The sequence below is a fragment of the Pangasianodon hypophthalmus genome, chromosome 25 (assembly GCF_027358585.1).
Source record: "Pangasianodon hypophthalmus isolate fPanHyp1 chromosome 25, fPanHyp1.pri, whole genome shotgun sequence".
NCBI classification, from domain to species: domain Eukaryota; kingdom Metazoa; phylum Chordata; class Actinopteri; order Siluriformes; family Pangasiidae; genus Pangasianodon; species Pangasianodon hypophthalmus.
In genome coordinates this window covers 10871659-10888429 of record NC_069734.1, presented here as the reverse complement: position 1 = coordinate 10888429, position 16771 = coordinate 10871659, and the positions used below count along the sequence as shown (strand labels likewise).

General features: G+C 39.6%; 1 protein-coding gene across 1 annotated transcript in view; it reads left to right on the top strand.

The window, feature by feature from the left end:
• Positions 1 to 3396: 3396 nt before the first annotated feature.
• aldh1a2 (aldehyde dehydrogenase 1 family, member A2) overlaps positions 3397 to 16771 on the top strand; it is a 29181-nt gene continuing 15806 nt past the window's right edge. Inside the window, exons 1-3 of the mRNA XM_026937618.3 lie at positions 3397 to 3659; positions 14059 to 14163; positions 15829 to 15969. Coding sequence (XP_026793419.2) covers positions 3543 to 3659; positions 14059 to 14163; positions 15829 to 15969 — 363 coding nt within the window. The 5' untranslated portion in view covers positions 3397 to 3542. The remainder of the gene's footprint in view (positions 3660 to 14058; positions 14164 to 15828; positions 15970 to 16771) is intronic.

Below are 16771 nucleotides of genomic sequence, written 5' to 3'. Positions count from 1 at the left end.
TTTTGGCTATGTTGTTGTGCTTTTATTATTATTATTATTATTAGGGCCTATGTAACCTATCATTAGCAACTAAACAGCATCATAAATTTAATCTTATCTATGAAATCTACAGTATAATAATCTATAGTATTGTATATAATATTCTTATTTAAAAAGATGACAGTGTTGACATGAAACTGAGAATGTATGAGTTACAATTACAGAGGATTCAATAAGTCTTTTGTTATATGCCAGTCTATTTTGTTATTTTTATATTAAAATTTATTTTATGTTTTTAGAATGCTATTTTGTTCAGAATAATGAATCAATGAATCATCACTCTCATAGCTCGATTCGTTTAAAAAGGATTTGTTTGAAAGAATCAAAACAGTATGTAAAAGGTAAAAGGATAAAGACCAGCCCTTAAGAAAGCTGTACATACAGCTGGGGTGGAGTGTGAGCACCTCTGATAACTAGTGTTATAATTAATAAGTAGCTAATTATTCTTAATAATTAATTTATCATTTTGCCACATTGTCTTCACAATTTTTTCCCCCCTAGAAACACCTACTGATTTAACAAACTTTTCTCCTCATAATGAACGTGCATTTACTTCACCAGTGGATTCACTTAAAGGTGATTCGGTTCCAGTATCAGAAATCTGCTGATTAGCTGCTCAAAAGCCAGCTCCTTGACCGAATGCGGATTGCGCTTGCGCAGTAGGACCCAGCGACCTGGTGTAATATGCACACGCGTGTTTTTGTCCAACAGAGGGCGCTCCCTGAACACGAACCACAAGCACACAGGGGCGAAGCTGCCGCCGGCTGTGTCTCACCGTGGACAAGAACATGCTTTGGGCTGGCTGGTAGATCTAGTTCAGTTTAAATATAGTGTAATTTAACTGCTGTTAGGTTGGTACTGGTTTGTGGTCAGTTTGATTAATGTGTAAACTGTTTGGCTGGAAAACACGCACTCCAGTCCAGCAAGCCTGGGGAGAGAGGGGCTGAGACAGGTAGCCCATGGAGACATGAGTGAGCCTCAGCTCATTAATCACTACTCACTGTCACTTTTTCTGAGCTGTTGTCTTTGATGTGAAGCAGATACACACACTGTCGAAGCGGCGGGGGGTGTGTGTGCTGATGGATAAAAAACACCCCGTGGGCTGGGTACAAATTAAGACATGATATTTATTCCTTTAATGATCTTAAATTAGTGTTATCCACTCTCAAGTCAGATAACCCCTATCAAGCAGCCAAGCTGAGGACAGCATCACGTGTATGTATGTGTGTATACGTGTGTGTGTGTATGTGTGTATATATGTATGTGTGCAATAAAGGTACAAAATATGTAACTTTGATATCACCACCCCAGCGACAAGGAACACTATTTTGATACCTTTATTTCTGAGTGTATGCAGGTATATATGCATGTATTTGTTAATTATATATTTGGCTAGTTACCAAAAACAGTAAAAGGTTATATATATTTAAATCACATATTATATTATATTATATTATATTATATTAGTTTAGGTTATGTTAGTTTAGGTTACATTACTAAAGGTCCTGCAGATGGAAGAGTAAAATCATTTTCGATTGAACTGGCCAAAAAATAAAAATAAAAAATAAAAATAAAAAAAAGGATAATTTTTCAGTTTTCACTGGGAGAAAGTGAAGTGAAATAATAGAATGTAAAATATGCTCTTGTGGGTGTTAGATATGGGCGAGTGAGCTCTAAACCTGAGTCATGGTAAATGAACTGAAAGCATTTCCAGAAGAATTAACTTTCTAAAACCAGCAGCACAATCTGATTTGATGTGAATGAGTATGAAAGTACTGTAAATGTGTCAGAGAAATTTATGACCCAAAAAGCAGAGCTCCTCCTCTACATCAGCCCAGAAAAGTCAACTGCGCAGATTTTACTGCTCTCTTTATTGCACCAACTGTTTAACTTTGGAGAGAAAGTGTGAAGTCGATGATTTGTTTTTATTTATTTACTACATCTAGGCCGTCTTCCTGGCTGCGTGATGCGCACATGTTTGGGGTGGATGCTGGAGTTGCTGCTGCTGGAGGTGTGAATGTGTTTGTGGTTTAATCCCCGCAGCCTGAATGTTGCGGGTGTTAAAAGGCAGATTTTAGATGTTGCGGGTGTTAAAGGCAGATTTTAGATGTGCTTGTGGTGTGGTGTGTATTGGCTGCGCTGGAGGAGGCGTTGGCGCGGCGGGAGGCGACCATTCAGCTCAGGACAGAGAAGCCAGAGGAAGGTGTGATCGCTTGATGTGGAGAGATGAACAACATCCTGATGGCTTATCTCTCTCTCTCTCTCCCTCTCTCTCTTTCTCTGAGTGTGTGTGTATGATGAAGTGTTTTTGAGTTGTGAGGCAAACGGGCTTTGAACGTTTTTCACGTTCATGTGTGATAGAGGAACTTAAAGGAAACAGACCTGGCAACCAAGTTCACAGCCTCAACAAAACTCCCCAGTGTTTAACAAACACACACACTGTTTATCCAAGTCCAGCTGGACGCAAGTGAACAGTGTACCAGTTAATTAGGCTAAACACTGTAACAATTAGCCTACAAGAGATTACAGATGTAGTAGCTAAACTCCCTGGCTGTTATGTACTCTGGAATATGAAGTGTTTTTACTGCTACTTCCAAGAATTAGTTTACAGAGAGCAAAAAATAGTTCTGTCCAGTCCATAATGTGTATTCTCAGGATCTAGTCTAATAATAAGCCAATGTTGGCAGTAAATTAAAAGCATCATCACATATGTAAGCTTAGATAACCTTCTGTTTCCTTTATTTCAGTAATTTAATCAGTGCCTAATTGTTGTTATAAATAGTGTAGTATTTAGTAGGTTTTATTTTCATCTTTTAAACAAATACCTTCATCGATTCAGCTCCTAATCCATATTTTAGCATAATAAAAAAGAAAAAGTCTTATCATAACCAGCAACAAACATGAATGTATAACCTAATTTATAGTACATAGTAGCCTAAATATATTTATAATTTACAGTTAACTTGAAAATCCACTTATTTCTCCCACAAGCTGCTCTGGTTATGCTGAAGTGCTGCTCTGTGCCTCTTTAGGCTGCTGCTGGAATAAAGAGATGAGCATTCACTGATTCACTGATTCACTGATTCGATTCACTTCACTGACTCGTTTTACTTTTTCAGTTCTCTTAAACAATCACTTTCAAGTGGAAATGTACACACTCAGCCTATTTACAGTCCAGTTTAATAGCTAATAACATTCAGTTATTATTGACAGGAGCGACTTTGCAGTGATTTTCGATTTGCTCGACTCGCTTCAAGAGTCATCCCAGAAGATCCGATACTTTCGCGACTCGCCCATCACTGAAAGTGGGTGGTATCTGCCAGAGAGAAAGAGTAGGTTTATGTAAATGTTGGATTTTAATGATATCAGGAGGACGGCCCCTGTATTCGCGGCCCAATAAAAAATGGACCCAATGCCGACACCTGCTTATAAACACAGGAAGGAGTCCAAAGTCCTAAATTCTCCGTGAAGTCGGTGTTGGGAGTGAGCGCGCGGGCCACAGCATGACCTCCAGCGCAGTGCAGCTCCCCGGCGGGCTGAAGGCGGACCCCGCGGCGCTCATGGCATCCCTGCAGCTAATGCCCTCACCCGTGCCCAACCCGGAGATCAAGTACACCAAGGTGGGTAAGACGGCTCCAAGCGCACGCTGTAGGAGTGGAAAGGCTTAGCGCGCGGCTTTGGATCCCGGTTTGCGCGCTGTTTGGATGCGCCTGCAGGGACATTCATTCCCTCAGGGGGTTTAACTTCAGTTTGAAGTAAACTGATCCAAATCTAACTCCTCTTTCTAACTTTACTAGTCATTTTCTTGCGCTCTCATTGTGTGGCAGTGAAAACCAGGAAAACCTATTCGCAAGATTAAATGCATTGTGTTTAATATTTACTGTGCGCTCACAGCTTCTTTTTTTTTTCTCATTTGTCATATTAAGAGTGCGTGTGCGTGTGCGGGAGCGCGCGCGCGTGCCCGTGTACGCATTGGAGACTCGCACTGCCACTCTCCCCGGCTTTCTACCAGCCGTCCCTTTAAAATACTTTTATTATTCTCCCGCTTTTGCATGATGGATGAACGGCTTAGGGATCCACTGTGGTGCCGCTTATTTTCATAGACAGATTTCTCAGAGTTTTCACAAAAACACCGTGTGTAGTTCTCCACCGTGGTTGAACTTTGGAGGAGATAACGCTCTTATCTGCTTTCTTCAAGCACACAGCTGTAAGAGTTCCCACGCCACAGTAGATTCAGAGCTAAATGACAAGCCATTTTCCTATTCTGTACATCCTGTGTAGGAAGTTGAAAGAGTGTGTGGAAATGTTATTGCATTATGAGAGAGAGCTTGCAGGCGATGTGCTTCATGCAGGTCGTGTAAAGCAGTAGATGTGCAACCTGCAGTTTCAACAACAACTGTGGACACCAGCACACTTTAACAGCGAGGTTTAGGGTAGCTGATTAAGTGATGTTCTCATTTCTCAGGACAATGTAAAATATAATGTTATGCAAGATTAGGTTGCACAGGTTGCACATCCACTGCTTTACACGACCTGCATGAAGCACATCGCCTGCAAGCTCTTTCTCATAATGCACTTTTTGTCCAGCCATAGAAGATACATTCTCGTTATAAAGTAATAAAACATCATAATATACAAGCTCAGAAGGAAAATGTTTGATGTGGCTGTTGATTTAAGGTGAATAACTTTATTGCTATGATAGTACTGGCAGGTAGGTAATGGCATACAGTAGGACCAAAGTACACTGGCTGTGATAGATAGAGAGTCATGGCTTTGGGATATCTGCAGTCTTCCACATGAATTTATCTCACACTTACATCTACTCATGTGTAATCTGAGTGTATTCTGAGGGAAGGGAGTGTGCGCTTGGGGAAGAGTATGACTTGGTGGACGAACCCTTAGGAATTTGAATTATCCACTGTGTGTCGTTTGTAGAGGGGTAGCGGTTCTGATTTATGGCTTCTACTTACATGAGCACCTCTTACAGCCTGTTACTGCTCCTTTTCACATGGTTTCTCTCTGCATGCTGGATTTCAAAGATACTCTGAATACCAGAATATACCAGAATATTATCAAGTTTATCTTTATCCAAGTCTTTGGTCAGATCCTAGGGTTTGATTTAAGGTGCGATGCAAGGGGGTACCATTTACTCATTTAAAAACAATGACAAAAATCTTCCTACTGAAACTGTCACCCTTATTTCCTATCCCTTTTATATTCCTGTCATTACGTGATATAACTTAATATATCTGTTATCGATAACCTTCAGAAATGGCAAAGTAAATAGCACAACAGAATATATTGACTGTTGTTACTTAAGTTATTAATATATTGTTTATTATGTTCCTGTGTAGTGACATTTTTTAATATCTGCTAGTATCAGATTTATTTTTACTTTTCCATTTAAGATTTTATGGCATTTACAAAGCAATTTAATGAAAATTGAGGAAGAGCTTGCTATCTAAGTATTTAAATGTAGAAATGTAGATACATCCCGAACCCCTCTGTCATCTGAACTTACCATTTCCTCTGATTTATTAATTTTTTTTTTTACAGTCTGACCACTGTTGAAAACTAACATTATTCTAGAGCCTTTTAAAGATACTGCAACACCCCCTTCTTCTTTTCCTGCCAGTGTAGTCCTAGCCAGCTGTAGTGGCTCTGCCAGATCTACTAAATCACTCCCCTATCAGCACTACCAGTATGTGAGGCCTCCTTTGATGCTTGTGTAGTCTCCCACATTGTGTACACACATATAGCATGTACGAAATGTTTTAGAATAGGAAAAACAATTTTATTCAATGTCTAAGTGTAAAAAAAAGTAATATTCCTTTTTAAACCTGGGTGCTGGAGAAAGTGCACAAAAAAGAGATACCAGGTACTCTTTTACTTTTTCAGTTCTCCATTGTTTGTCACTTAATAGTAATTACTGTTTTTTTACTACTTGGTCAAAATGTAAATTTTTGTTCCCTGGTGTACAAACAATGTAAATTTACCATAAAAGATACAACAGCAATTATGTACCTTAAATGAATTTTAATGGAATATTACATCCTCTAGATCCTGCAACTAAAGTTATAGAAGATAAACTCTTCCACAGAATCACAGCGACAAGCTTTTTTTTTTACCTTAAAATCCCAGTTTAATCAATTTTTCCGGGAACGTAGCAACACGGTTATTGTCATGCATCTAGAAGGTGATTGATTCGGCTCAACACCATGGATACATGTGTTAGATTTAAAATATTTTTGGTAGTGTATTTCAATTTACAATAGCTCATAACATGACAATTTCCCTCCCAATACGACTTCAGAAAAGATGCTTCAGATTTTTAACAATGCACTTGAATGTGTGCCCTGACTTCACCCCATCACCCTGAGAGAAGGTGAGACAAGGACACACACTTGTGTTTATTACCTGACAGTGCCTTCACTCCCTGTCCTGGCACTACTGTGTATGTGGACATGAGATTAGATATAAAGATTTTATTTATCTTTCTTCTGGACTGATTGCCTGTTTAGATTGAGCCTTACATAACACAGACATGTACTGCTGAAATTCTAGCTTATATTCCCTCCTTTATTTGGGAGTCTCTGCGTTTCTGTGTGTGTATGAACTCCCTCAGAGGTGCAGATAGAGAGAGCGATAGATGTTCAGACAGAGCGCGGGAGAGCGGCTCTGCTGAAGGTGCTCTCTGTCTGCGCTCTGGCCCGCTGCTCTGATAGCAGCTCAGAGGAAGCCATAAATTAGCCTCCCCTGAAGGGGAATTATTGATGGTTTCTCTGTTTGCGGCTCTCAGATGGCAAGGAAGGCGGGAAAGAGACGGAAGGAGAGGTACATGAGTTTGCGTATTTAGGGTAATTGATTGAGGCTCCGGGACCTTTCCATGGTAGAGAGACTGGAAGGAATCTCTGTGCTAATTTTACCACCCATGTTGATGATGATGATGTACTCACACCATTCTGGTATTGAAGTTGACATCCTAAGAGAGTAAATCTTAAACTTCAAGGGGGTGGAGGGGGATGGGAAGGGTTGGTGTTAGTGTGTTAGTGTTCATTCACACCCTCTCAGTCAATTATGAACCAGAGACCAATAGTTTTATACAATTATTAGTTTATTATTAAATGAGATCATTTCACTATTACTTCTCTGTTTAAAAAGATGTATTACTGGATAATAAAGTTCCACATTAAAAAAATTATCAATCCATACCATTATTCTGAATGACACTTTACTCCTTTACTATCTATTTTCTTTTTCTATAAACAGATTTACAACAGGAAAGTAATATTGGACTAATCATAAAGTTTTTTTTTTCTCTAAAATTAGGCATTACCAAGTTCCAGACTTTTCTTTATTCTTTATAGAATAAAGTCTTTATTCCTCTCTCTCTCATCTTAGCATATCAGTTCTTTTCATGACAAAAATAGACTTCAGTTATCAAAACACCACAGACAGGTCTTTTATCAGTAAATCAGTGCGTGAGTGCATGAGGACAGGGAAATGTTGTGTTGTCACATGCACATGTCTACATGTTTTCTTCTCTGTTTCATTATAGGCTGCAAGGAATTTGAAGACTATCTTCACTAAATTTGTGGCAAAAAAATAAATAATTTACTTACAGTTTGGTCCACGTAGAGTGGAGAAGTAAACTCGGTAATGCTCGTTAATGCTCGTTAGTATATATATATATATATATATATATATATATATATATATATATATATATATATATATATATTTATGTATATATACAGTACTGTGCAAAAGTCTTAGGCACATGCAAAGAAACGCTGTAGAGCAAAGATGCCTTCAAAAAAAAAAGAAATTTAAAAATTAAAAAAATATATACTGTAAAGAGCAGAAAGCAGTAATAAATAAAACAAAGTCAGTATTTGGTATGACGATCCTTTGCTTTTTTTTTTTTTTTTTTTTTAAATAGTAGTTTCAGGTACAGTTTGTGCAGTTTTATAAGGAAATGAGCTGTAAGTGTTACTGAGCATTTTGAAGAAGCAGCCACAGTTCTTCTGGAGACTTTGACTGTCACACTTGCTTCTTATTTCTGCAGCGAAACCCAGCAGCCTTTAGTATGTTTTTTTGTCTGAAAAGTGCCTCTTATGTAATATGCTGCTTTCTTTGCTGACATACAAACTGCTGCTGACATACAAACATTTTTCTGTAACATTTAATTTTGTGCTGGGAAACTAATGTTTGGAAATCTAAAATGATTTTGCACTGAATCAATAATGTAGAAGTCATAAAATAAAAATCTATAACAAAGTTTGTACTAAAAAAATAGGGTGTATATATATATAAACAGGGTAAACAGCAGTATCGCTTTTGACCCATATATAAAGTAAGCTTACCCTTGTGTAAACTTTTTTTATACACTAAAATAATTCAACATGTGTATATTTCACTTTGGCATCCTCTGAGTTAATATTTTACATCGTGTAATACTGTAGTTCACATTTTTGACTGATAAGGAGGCTTACAATGTTGGAGTGTATGTAAACCACTCATGTGGACGAGGAATTCATGCTGGAGAAGTGAGATGTGGGTTAATATTAAACTTTTTTAAGTTTTTTTAAGTTTGAATGTATTTAGACTGGGTGAAGCAGGGCTCACTGTGCCTTTACAGAGCGTACAATGTCTGGCTCAGTGAGTTGTTCTATACATTGTGTTACACATCTTGATTGCATGAAGCGCCACTCGTCACTGACATTTTTTCACTCTGCGTTAGCCGCTTATAAAATGCTGCAGCCTTCCTGCGTTCATGCCTGAATTTCTTGCCCTCCGTGTCAGCAGTTAAGGGTTTAAGCGTCCGGCCGGAGTGAGAGCTTTTGTAAACTAATCTGGGGGACAGCTTGTGTGAATGAGGTAGGCTCCATCAATCCGTCAGTGGGTGAGCTAGAGCAGCTGGGGGTGTTTGGGGCTCCCCTGCTCTGGGTGCTGTCCAGTGGGCTGTAATATATGGCCGTGTCTGACTGGGAGGGTCAGTGGCCCTGGCTCGCGAGAGCCTGCCCCCCACTTCTGGAGTTTTTCACTTCAAAACGCACCATCTCTCCCTGAGATCCACATCAAACAGCGCCCAAGGTAGAGGGTACACGCAGAGGCCGCTGATTTATTATAAGCAGCGCAGTGAGGACTCTCCCTATCGGTCTCTTGGGTTCCCTCTCATCTCTCCCTCTTGCTTCATCTCTTCTTACTTACTTCTCCCTTTTATTGTCTTTGGCCTTTTCTTTATTTCTCACTCTCTCTGTGGGTAAACATGCCCTGAAAAGATCTATTTGTCCTTGTCTCATCATGTTGTTTACCCTCATATCTCCATGCTTAATTTTACAAAAATCACAAACTTCAGAGAAACTAATTAATCCATAAAAGGCGATTGGCAGGCATATTATTTTTGCACTGGAATGATTAATTGAATTGCAGATGTTATTTATTTGTCTCTTCCATGTGCTTTGTCTGCCCACTCCAGCACTTTGCACAAACGTCATCCGATCTTTCACAAGGTAGAAGCTATAAAACAATATATACAGATACTGGAGATTTGTAACAAAAGGTGCATTTCCACAGAGGAGGAGCTCTCGTAAATGAGTGAAATGAATGAAGTATCGTAGATAAATACTTCTCATTATATATACTGTGTATAAATGGTCATATTGTATATAAATCTTTTGTATTTCCACCTCACTGCAAACTGTTATCTAAAAATAACAGAAGTGGTTACATCATTTCAGGATGTGGCACAATACAGCAAATTGTGCTGTTCTTTATTGTTTTTTTGCTTTGTTGTGTTAATATGATGCCGACAAAACTTTTAAAGCATAATGGAAATGTTCCTCTTTGTTTATCACAGATAACAAAAAACAGGCTGTAGTAATTTTTTACAGAAAAAGTGTAGGTCTTTAAATGTTTAAGAGGTTGCTCATTCTGTGACCAATCAGGCCCATTCAATATGAAAATCACCATCTCAATAATTCCTGATTCATTCCTGGAAGTGCAGCCAGGAGCTGAATTCAGCCACAGTTTCTCCCGTGGAAATGCACCTAAAGCTCCAGAGTTCCTGGGTTCCTAAAAATGTTCCTTTGGAGGAAACTAGCCTAAGCACAAGCTTAGAGCCTTATTGCTGAAATGAAGCTGCACCATGTCACACCACAGAGAGAGAGAGAGAGAGAGAGAGAGGGGGAGAAAGTGAGAGTGACAGAAACGAGTGAGAGAATGTGAGGTTGTGGGAGACAGAGAAAGAAAAATGAAGTGCAAACTTTGTGAAGACGTATGTTTTAATTTTTCATGCCACTCCTTTGCCTGTAATGCTAACAATTATCAATGTCTTGAAATGTGTCCAGTAACACAGCAGAAGGAGAAAGCTGCTTGATTGGAAAGGATATGAAACTTCCTGTGTGGACTGAGCCCACAGCTGCAGGTGCCCTGCTAGGATCCAACTGCCTCTGGAATTTTGGCCTGTTGCACATAACCACACATATAAATTTCATTTTTTTATTTTTTTACTTGTCTCCTCTGAAAAAAAGGCCCAGAAATAAATGCCATTAAATATTCCTCATCTGTGTGAGCTATGAGAAGGTGCTGGGGGCCAAACAGATGTTGCACTGGCCGCATCGTGAGCTTTGGCATCCTCTGCCCCCGCGGTCCAGCCGAGCCTCAAGAGAGCGCGAGCGGATCAGCGTTACTGTGGCCGCTAGGGTCTCGACTTTCTCCTTCCTCGCTGGCTCTAGGGTCCAGAGGAACTCCCTCTTCCTGTGTGAAGTAATAGGCTCGACCAGAACCCCAGCGTTAAGTAGAAGCAGAGTGTTGCACACATCGCGTGCTGTAACTCCCACTCCCAAAATCTGTTTATAATAGGTGCATCTCATCACCGTGTTAGTGCTGCAAACAAGGATTGTCAGAAGCCAGAGATTGGCAGTCTTAAGAGAAAAGCACAGAGCTTTCTAAACGCTTGCAGCTGGTCTGTAACACGTGCACGCAGACCCAGTGTGTCCTCACTGTCCACTTTTCCCATCAGGCCCAGCTAACTTGTTAGATGGTGACACAACACAATAGTGTCCCCGTTTGTACATCTGGCCATGCATACTAAATGATGAGAAAACTGTCTTGCAATAAATTATTTTATCTAAACTATTTCAGATGTTCTTTTTCTTACTATTCTCTCATTGCTCTGCTGCCTAAACACAAAAGTTGCAGATCTTAGACTACCAATAATGTCTTCACTATTCATCCCTGAGAATAGTGTTTTGATCTCCCGTGTCGCCTCTCTGACGTCTCTGGGAGCACTGCAAAGAAAAGTAAAACGTTGATCGATCTGAAATTTTGCACCTTTGCACTTGCGCTCTAAGCCTTTTCTTTTTTGCCGAAGCAAAAGTGCAGTTTAGCGAAACCTCGAGTGTTGATTTACGGTGCAGCCCTGTCGCCCTTAATCAACTCTCTCAATAGGACGAGACAAAAGTGGGAGCGCCCCCTGAGCTCAGGGAAGTCTGGGCCAAATGGCCTCCGACGCTTGCGCTTTTCTAGCCGTGATTTAGATGGCGGCTCGGCCCTCTGTGCTGGTCGGAGGTGCCGTTAGCGTGGGGCTATGCGGTGCATTCTTCCCCTCTCGCCTGATTTAGGGCGTTCCAAAAGAGCGACCCCTATAAATTTAAAAACTAATTCTGTGCTCTATAGGGCTTTCTGTTTTTGTAACACACAACGAGGCCACTGACACTTTTATGAAGTGCTCTTAATGAGCACCCGATTAAAGGTGATGTAAGGCGAGTGAGAGAGAGGTTGGATCTGTGTGCTGTCAGAGCAGAAGAGGGAGTTTAATGCAGATTCATTGAAAGGGAATTGCAGAGTGGTACAGGCTGATACTGAAAACTTACAACATCTGTGAGCGAGTTATTCATGCCCAAGGTTTCTTCCCTGAAGTCAGGCCAACTTTTTGGGGAGAAAAAGCAAAAAAAAAAAAAAAAAAAAAAGCAAAAGGGAGAGATACTGAAAGCCTTGAAGCTCTTCCAAATGAACCAACATTTTATACGTCCTAGAACATAAACACTGCATATGATTTACAGCCAATTAAATTGTACTTAAGCCTGAAAGTTTATGCTGGTAAACACACTGAAGGGCTCGCAAAGCCCAAGGCAGCAGGACACTTGAACTTGGCACCAGGATTTGTTTGAACCGAAGATCTTCCTGTGCCTGAGTGTGAGTAAATGTATATGTTTGCAACTCTGAGCCAGAACGTGTTTTTATAACACCTCATCCGTCAGAGCAGCTGCCGGCAACTGAAAACAATTTCCAAGCAATCACAGTTTGCATGAGCTGCCTGTGCTCATTGGCTGCTGCCGCACCGGCGTAATCCGTTTACACACTGCAAAGCTCGGATTAAATATTTGGCTCTGCCATCAAATCAGATCACACCTGACACGTCTGGCATGGAATCAGACCTACACGGGGTTTCGCTTGTTGCAGAACACAACTTCTTACAACTTTAAAGATTTCACATCTTCCACTTGGTGCTACATAGATGTATTTTGGTTTGGCCTTTTATCGAGCCTGAAAAATGCAGGATTTGGAATCCGAGGCAGTTGTTTAACGGACCACTTCCTTTAACACATCGCAGAGCCAGAGTGCCGCACGTGTTTTATGATCTCGTAAACGAGCAGCAATGTTGTGAAATCTGTGTGTGTGTGTGTGTGTGTGTCTGTCTGTGTGTTTTCAGCATGTGAGAGCACTTGAGTGTCTGTGTGAATATGTACTGTATATGTGTGAAAGTGAGTGTCTGTTTGAGAAAGTGAATGTGTGTGCTTTTCTGTGTGTCAGGCAGTGTGTATGTGGTATGTGAGTAAAAGTGAGTGTGTATGTGTAATGTGTGTGTGTGTGTGTGTGTGTGTGTGTGTGTGTGTATAATAGGGATTTATTTCCTCTTGCTCCCCCGCTACTCTCTGTCCGGTGGCTGCATCACTCCCCAGAGACAAATTCTGCAAACATCGCTGCAGATTCCCAGAGATTCTTCCTTCAGACACACACACTCACAGACACACAGACACACACACAGACATGCACGCACGCACGCACGCACACACACACACACACACGCATTTCTTACTATCCTTGTGAGGACCTCCCACTGACATAATTATTAATATAGCTAATTATTGCTACACTTAAATCTAACCCTAACTTTAACATCAGTACCCAAAAGAAAATCTTTTGACTAGTTTTTATATAAATTCTGCAGTTTTTGTTTCATTGTGGGGACTAGCCAGATGTGCCCACGAGGTAATTTTTAATTATTTAAAGATTTAAAATTGTAACACCCTGTATTAATTGACATTTTTAAAACTATAATAATGTTTTTAAAAGCATAAATAATGTACACCTGCATTATTTAATTTTTATTTTATCCAAGTCTAGCATAAATTTACATAAATTACATATAAAACATAAAACATAAAACATATAACATGACTATCAACTGAGCAAATTTCATGTAGGTGTTTGTGGGCTTATTTCTTGTCATGCATGAAATGTTATATATTGTTAATAAATATTAATATTAACGTACGCATGTATTCATTATTTATTTTTAAACAAACTTTAATTAATACAGGTGTTAATTACTTTGTTATAATTAATTATGGTGTAGTAAAGTTCATTAATACCAAAAATAAAGTTAGTAAGGGAACCTTATCGTTAAGCCCAAAGAACCGGCTGATATATATTGGGGAAAAAAACAATCATTTTACATTCATTACATAAATTCTAGTTGTAATATAAGCCAATTGTACAAAATTACTAATATAGGAATTGATTTCTATTGCATTTTGAAGCCTATGAGCTCTCACCTAAGCAGTTCTGTTGTCTCAACAGTATGAGTGTGCTTTCTCTCTCTGTGTGTGTGTGTGTGTGTGTGTGTGTGTGTGTTTGTGGATAAAGAGCCATGAAGAGCAATCCTCCCCTCTCCTCTGACCACACTGCTGTAAACACTGAGCTCACTGTCTCTGTTTTCTTCCTCTGTAGATTTTCATCAATAACGAATGGCACGATTCGGTGAGCGGGAAAACGTTCTCCACATACAACCCTTCCACAGGGGAGAAAATCTGTGACATACAAGAGGCTGACAAGGTAAATATTAGCACTCTCATTGTGCAAAATCTGAAAAAAAAAAAAAAGAAAAAACATGGGAAAATGAACTCATAACTGGGTTTTCAGATTATGCCACTAATTATTCATTAGACACTTTTTATACAAAGGAACATACTTTGTATAAAGTGGACTTACAGCTGAGCAGTTGAGGGTTAAGGGTCTTGCTCAAGGATTTGACTGTGGTTTCAAGTGACTAGTGCAGAACTAACCACTAAGCCACCACATTTATTCTCAGGCATTAGGAGTTTAGCTACAGAGTACCTAAGCCAATAGAAATCCTAAAAAAAACCTTCAGCCTTATTAAAGCCTTGAAATTTGTGTAAGCTTTAGATGCAATTACTCTGTCCCTCAGTGTTGATGCTGATACATCAGGGTTTTATTAATAGAAAAGACCATTTCCCACTGCTCTTTTAACAATGCGAGAAAAGAAGGTTTACTAAGGACAGGGTTTAGCTGTTAATGTTATGATGATGGATCATAGGAGGGGGGTAGTAATTTAGGGCTAATCATAGAATTCTGACAGTCTGCATTTATCCAGCATGTTTTATCCCCTTCCAAAACCTGTCACGAAGATAAGATGTTGTAACTTCTTGAGACTGAACCATGTGGTCAGGTGAAAAAATGTTCTCTCCAGGGTTCCTCCTTAACAGCTACTGCCTTGGATCCTTCTGATCCAAATAGTAAAGTCCCCTCCTAGATCAGATAGTAATATGAGATAGATAGAGGCCCCAATCAGGGGAAATGTGGGGAAAATCAGTGCATATCAAAGTCGGATGTTCCGCAAAGAGATAACCAGTGATTAAGATATACCAATCTGACAAAGTTCCTTCTGTCTGTCACTAGACACTTCAGTTCATGGCAATGCTTCTACAAGTGCCAATAAAATCCTCTTGTTGTTTTCTGTGGTTTTCTAAATCAGTGACCAGAGCCAAAAGATTCCAAACCACTATGAAATCTGGATGAAACCTGATCTAAATACATAATGATAGAACCCATTTACGCAGCAGTTTGATGATGGAAGGAAATGTCTGCATTAACAAACTGAGGTTTTCTAGTTAACCTGATATCTTTAGTTTCACACGAAACAAACTGCATGTCTCTCACACAAGGAACTGAGAAGCAGTGATGCTGTAAAGACAATCAGGATTTTGACCTGCCAGAGTAATGGCCTGCTAATGGGAATCAGTAATTTAGTAGTAAAGTAGTAATATTAGACTGTGTGTATATTCAAACACGTCAGTTTTTCTTCTAACCTGTGCCAGCCAATGTTTGGCACTGGTGTGTTGTGTTGAACAGGATCTTCATGTGAGGTTTTCGTACATGAGAGAAGCCAGTTTTCACTCAGTATGTCAATGAGAGTCCAAAATCTGACAGAAGAGCTCACGTTTAGTCTGATGCAGTTGTGTAACCCAGGCTTGTGGAAAAACAGAGAGGATGAAGGAAGAGCCGTAAGTCTACAGAACGCACAACTGCTAGAGCTGTTGAGGCTTATCCGGAATCAGTGGATTTCATTTGTCCCAGATGTGCATATACACCTGTTTATGGGATAAAGCTATACCGCACTGTTAAAATGTCTCTCTGGTCCCATCACTTCCACTTGTTCTTTCTCTCCATAGTATTTTCTGTTTACTTTTTCTGTCTCAGGCGGATGTGGATAAAGCAGTCCAGGCTGCTCGTTTGGCCTTCTCTCTGGGATCAGTATGGAGGAGGATGGACTCGTCTGACAGAGGGAGGCTGCTTTCTAAGCTGGCAGATCTGGTGGAGCGTGACCGTGCCTACCTCGCTGTAAGTGTGCATCTGTGGCCTGTATACACACACACACAAACACACACGCACACACGCACACACACACACACACAAGCTCAGAAGGACCATAATTGGCATCCAAATCTGTTGAAATGTCCAGTAGTAGGAAGTCACGGCAACTGGATTTGTGGAGTATTGTGTTCAAAAAATTGGAAGTGACTTTGGAAGTGATCAGAATCAAGTGTCATTAGTGTTATAGTGTGAGACATCAGTGATGTTATTGGTTAACTGATAATAAAACAGCCAATGACAGTGGAAAACAGCAGAGATACAAGAGAACAAACTTATTCCCAACCTCATCACTGACAAATGCGTAGAAGTCACAAACGAATCTGGACAGTCTTACAATCTAGTGTCCAAAAAAAAAAAGATAATAAAAAAATGTTCATAAGTTTATGATGCTCTGTGTTTAAGGATATTATAAGTATTGTACTACATGTCCATCTTAAGTTAATTAAATCGTAGTAATTAGTAGGGTTTGCCATACAATCCTCAAGTTTCTAATATGAATATTTAAGCCTAATTGACACAAGTTACTAATATGAGGCTCAGAATTGTGCGGCAACAGTTAAAGTGTATATACATAATTATCTCAGAGTAACAGGGCTAATGCCTAAAAGTAACAAATGCCTAAAAGTCTCAGAGTAACAGGGCTAATGCCTAATGCCTAAAAGTAACAAATAATCACAACTGGACATGGACATGATGGGGCACAGGACACTGCTTCAGCAGTATCATACATTTTTCATGATTTGAGATTCAAGAACTTGTAATATGTACA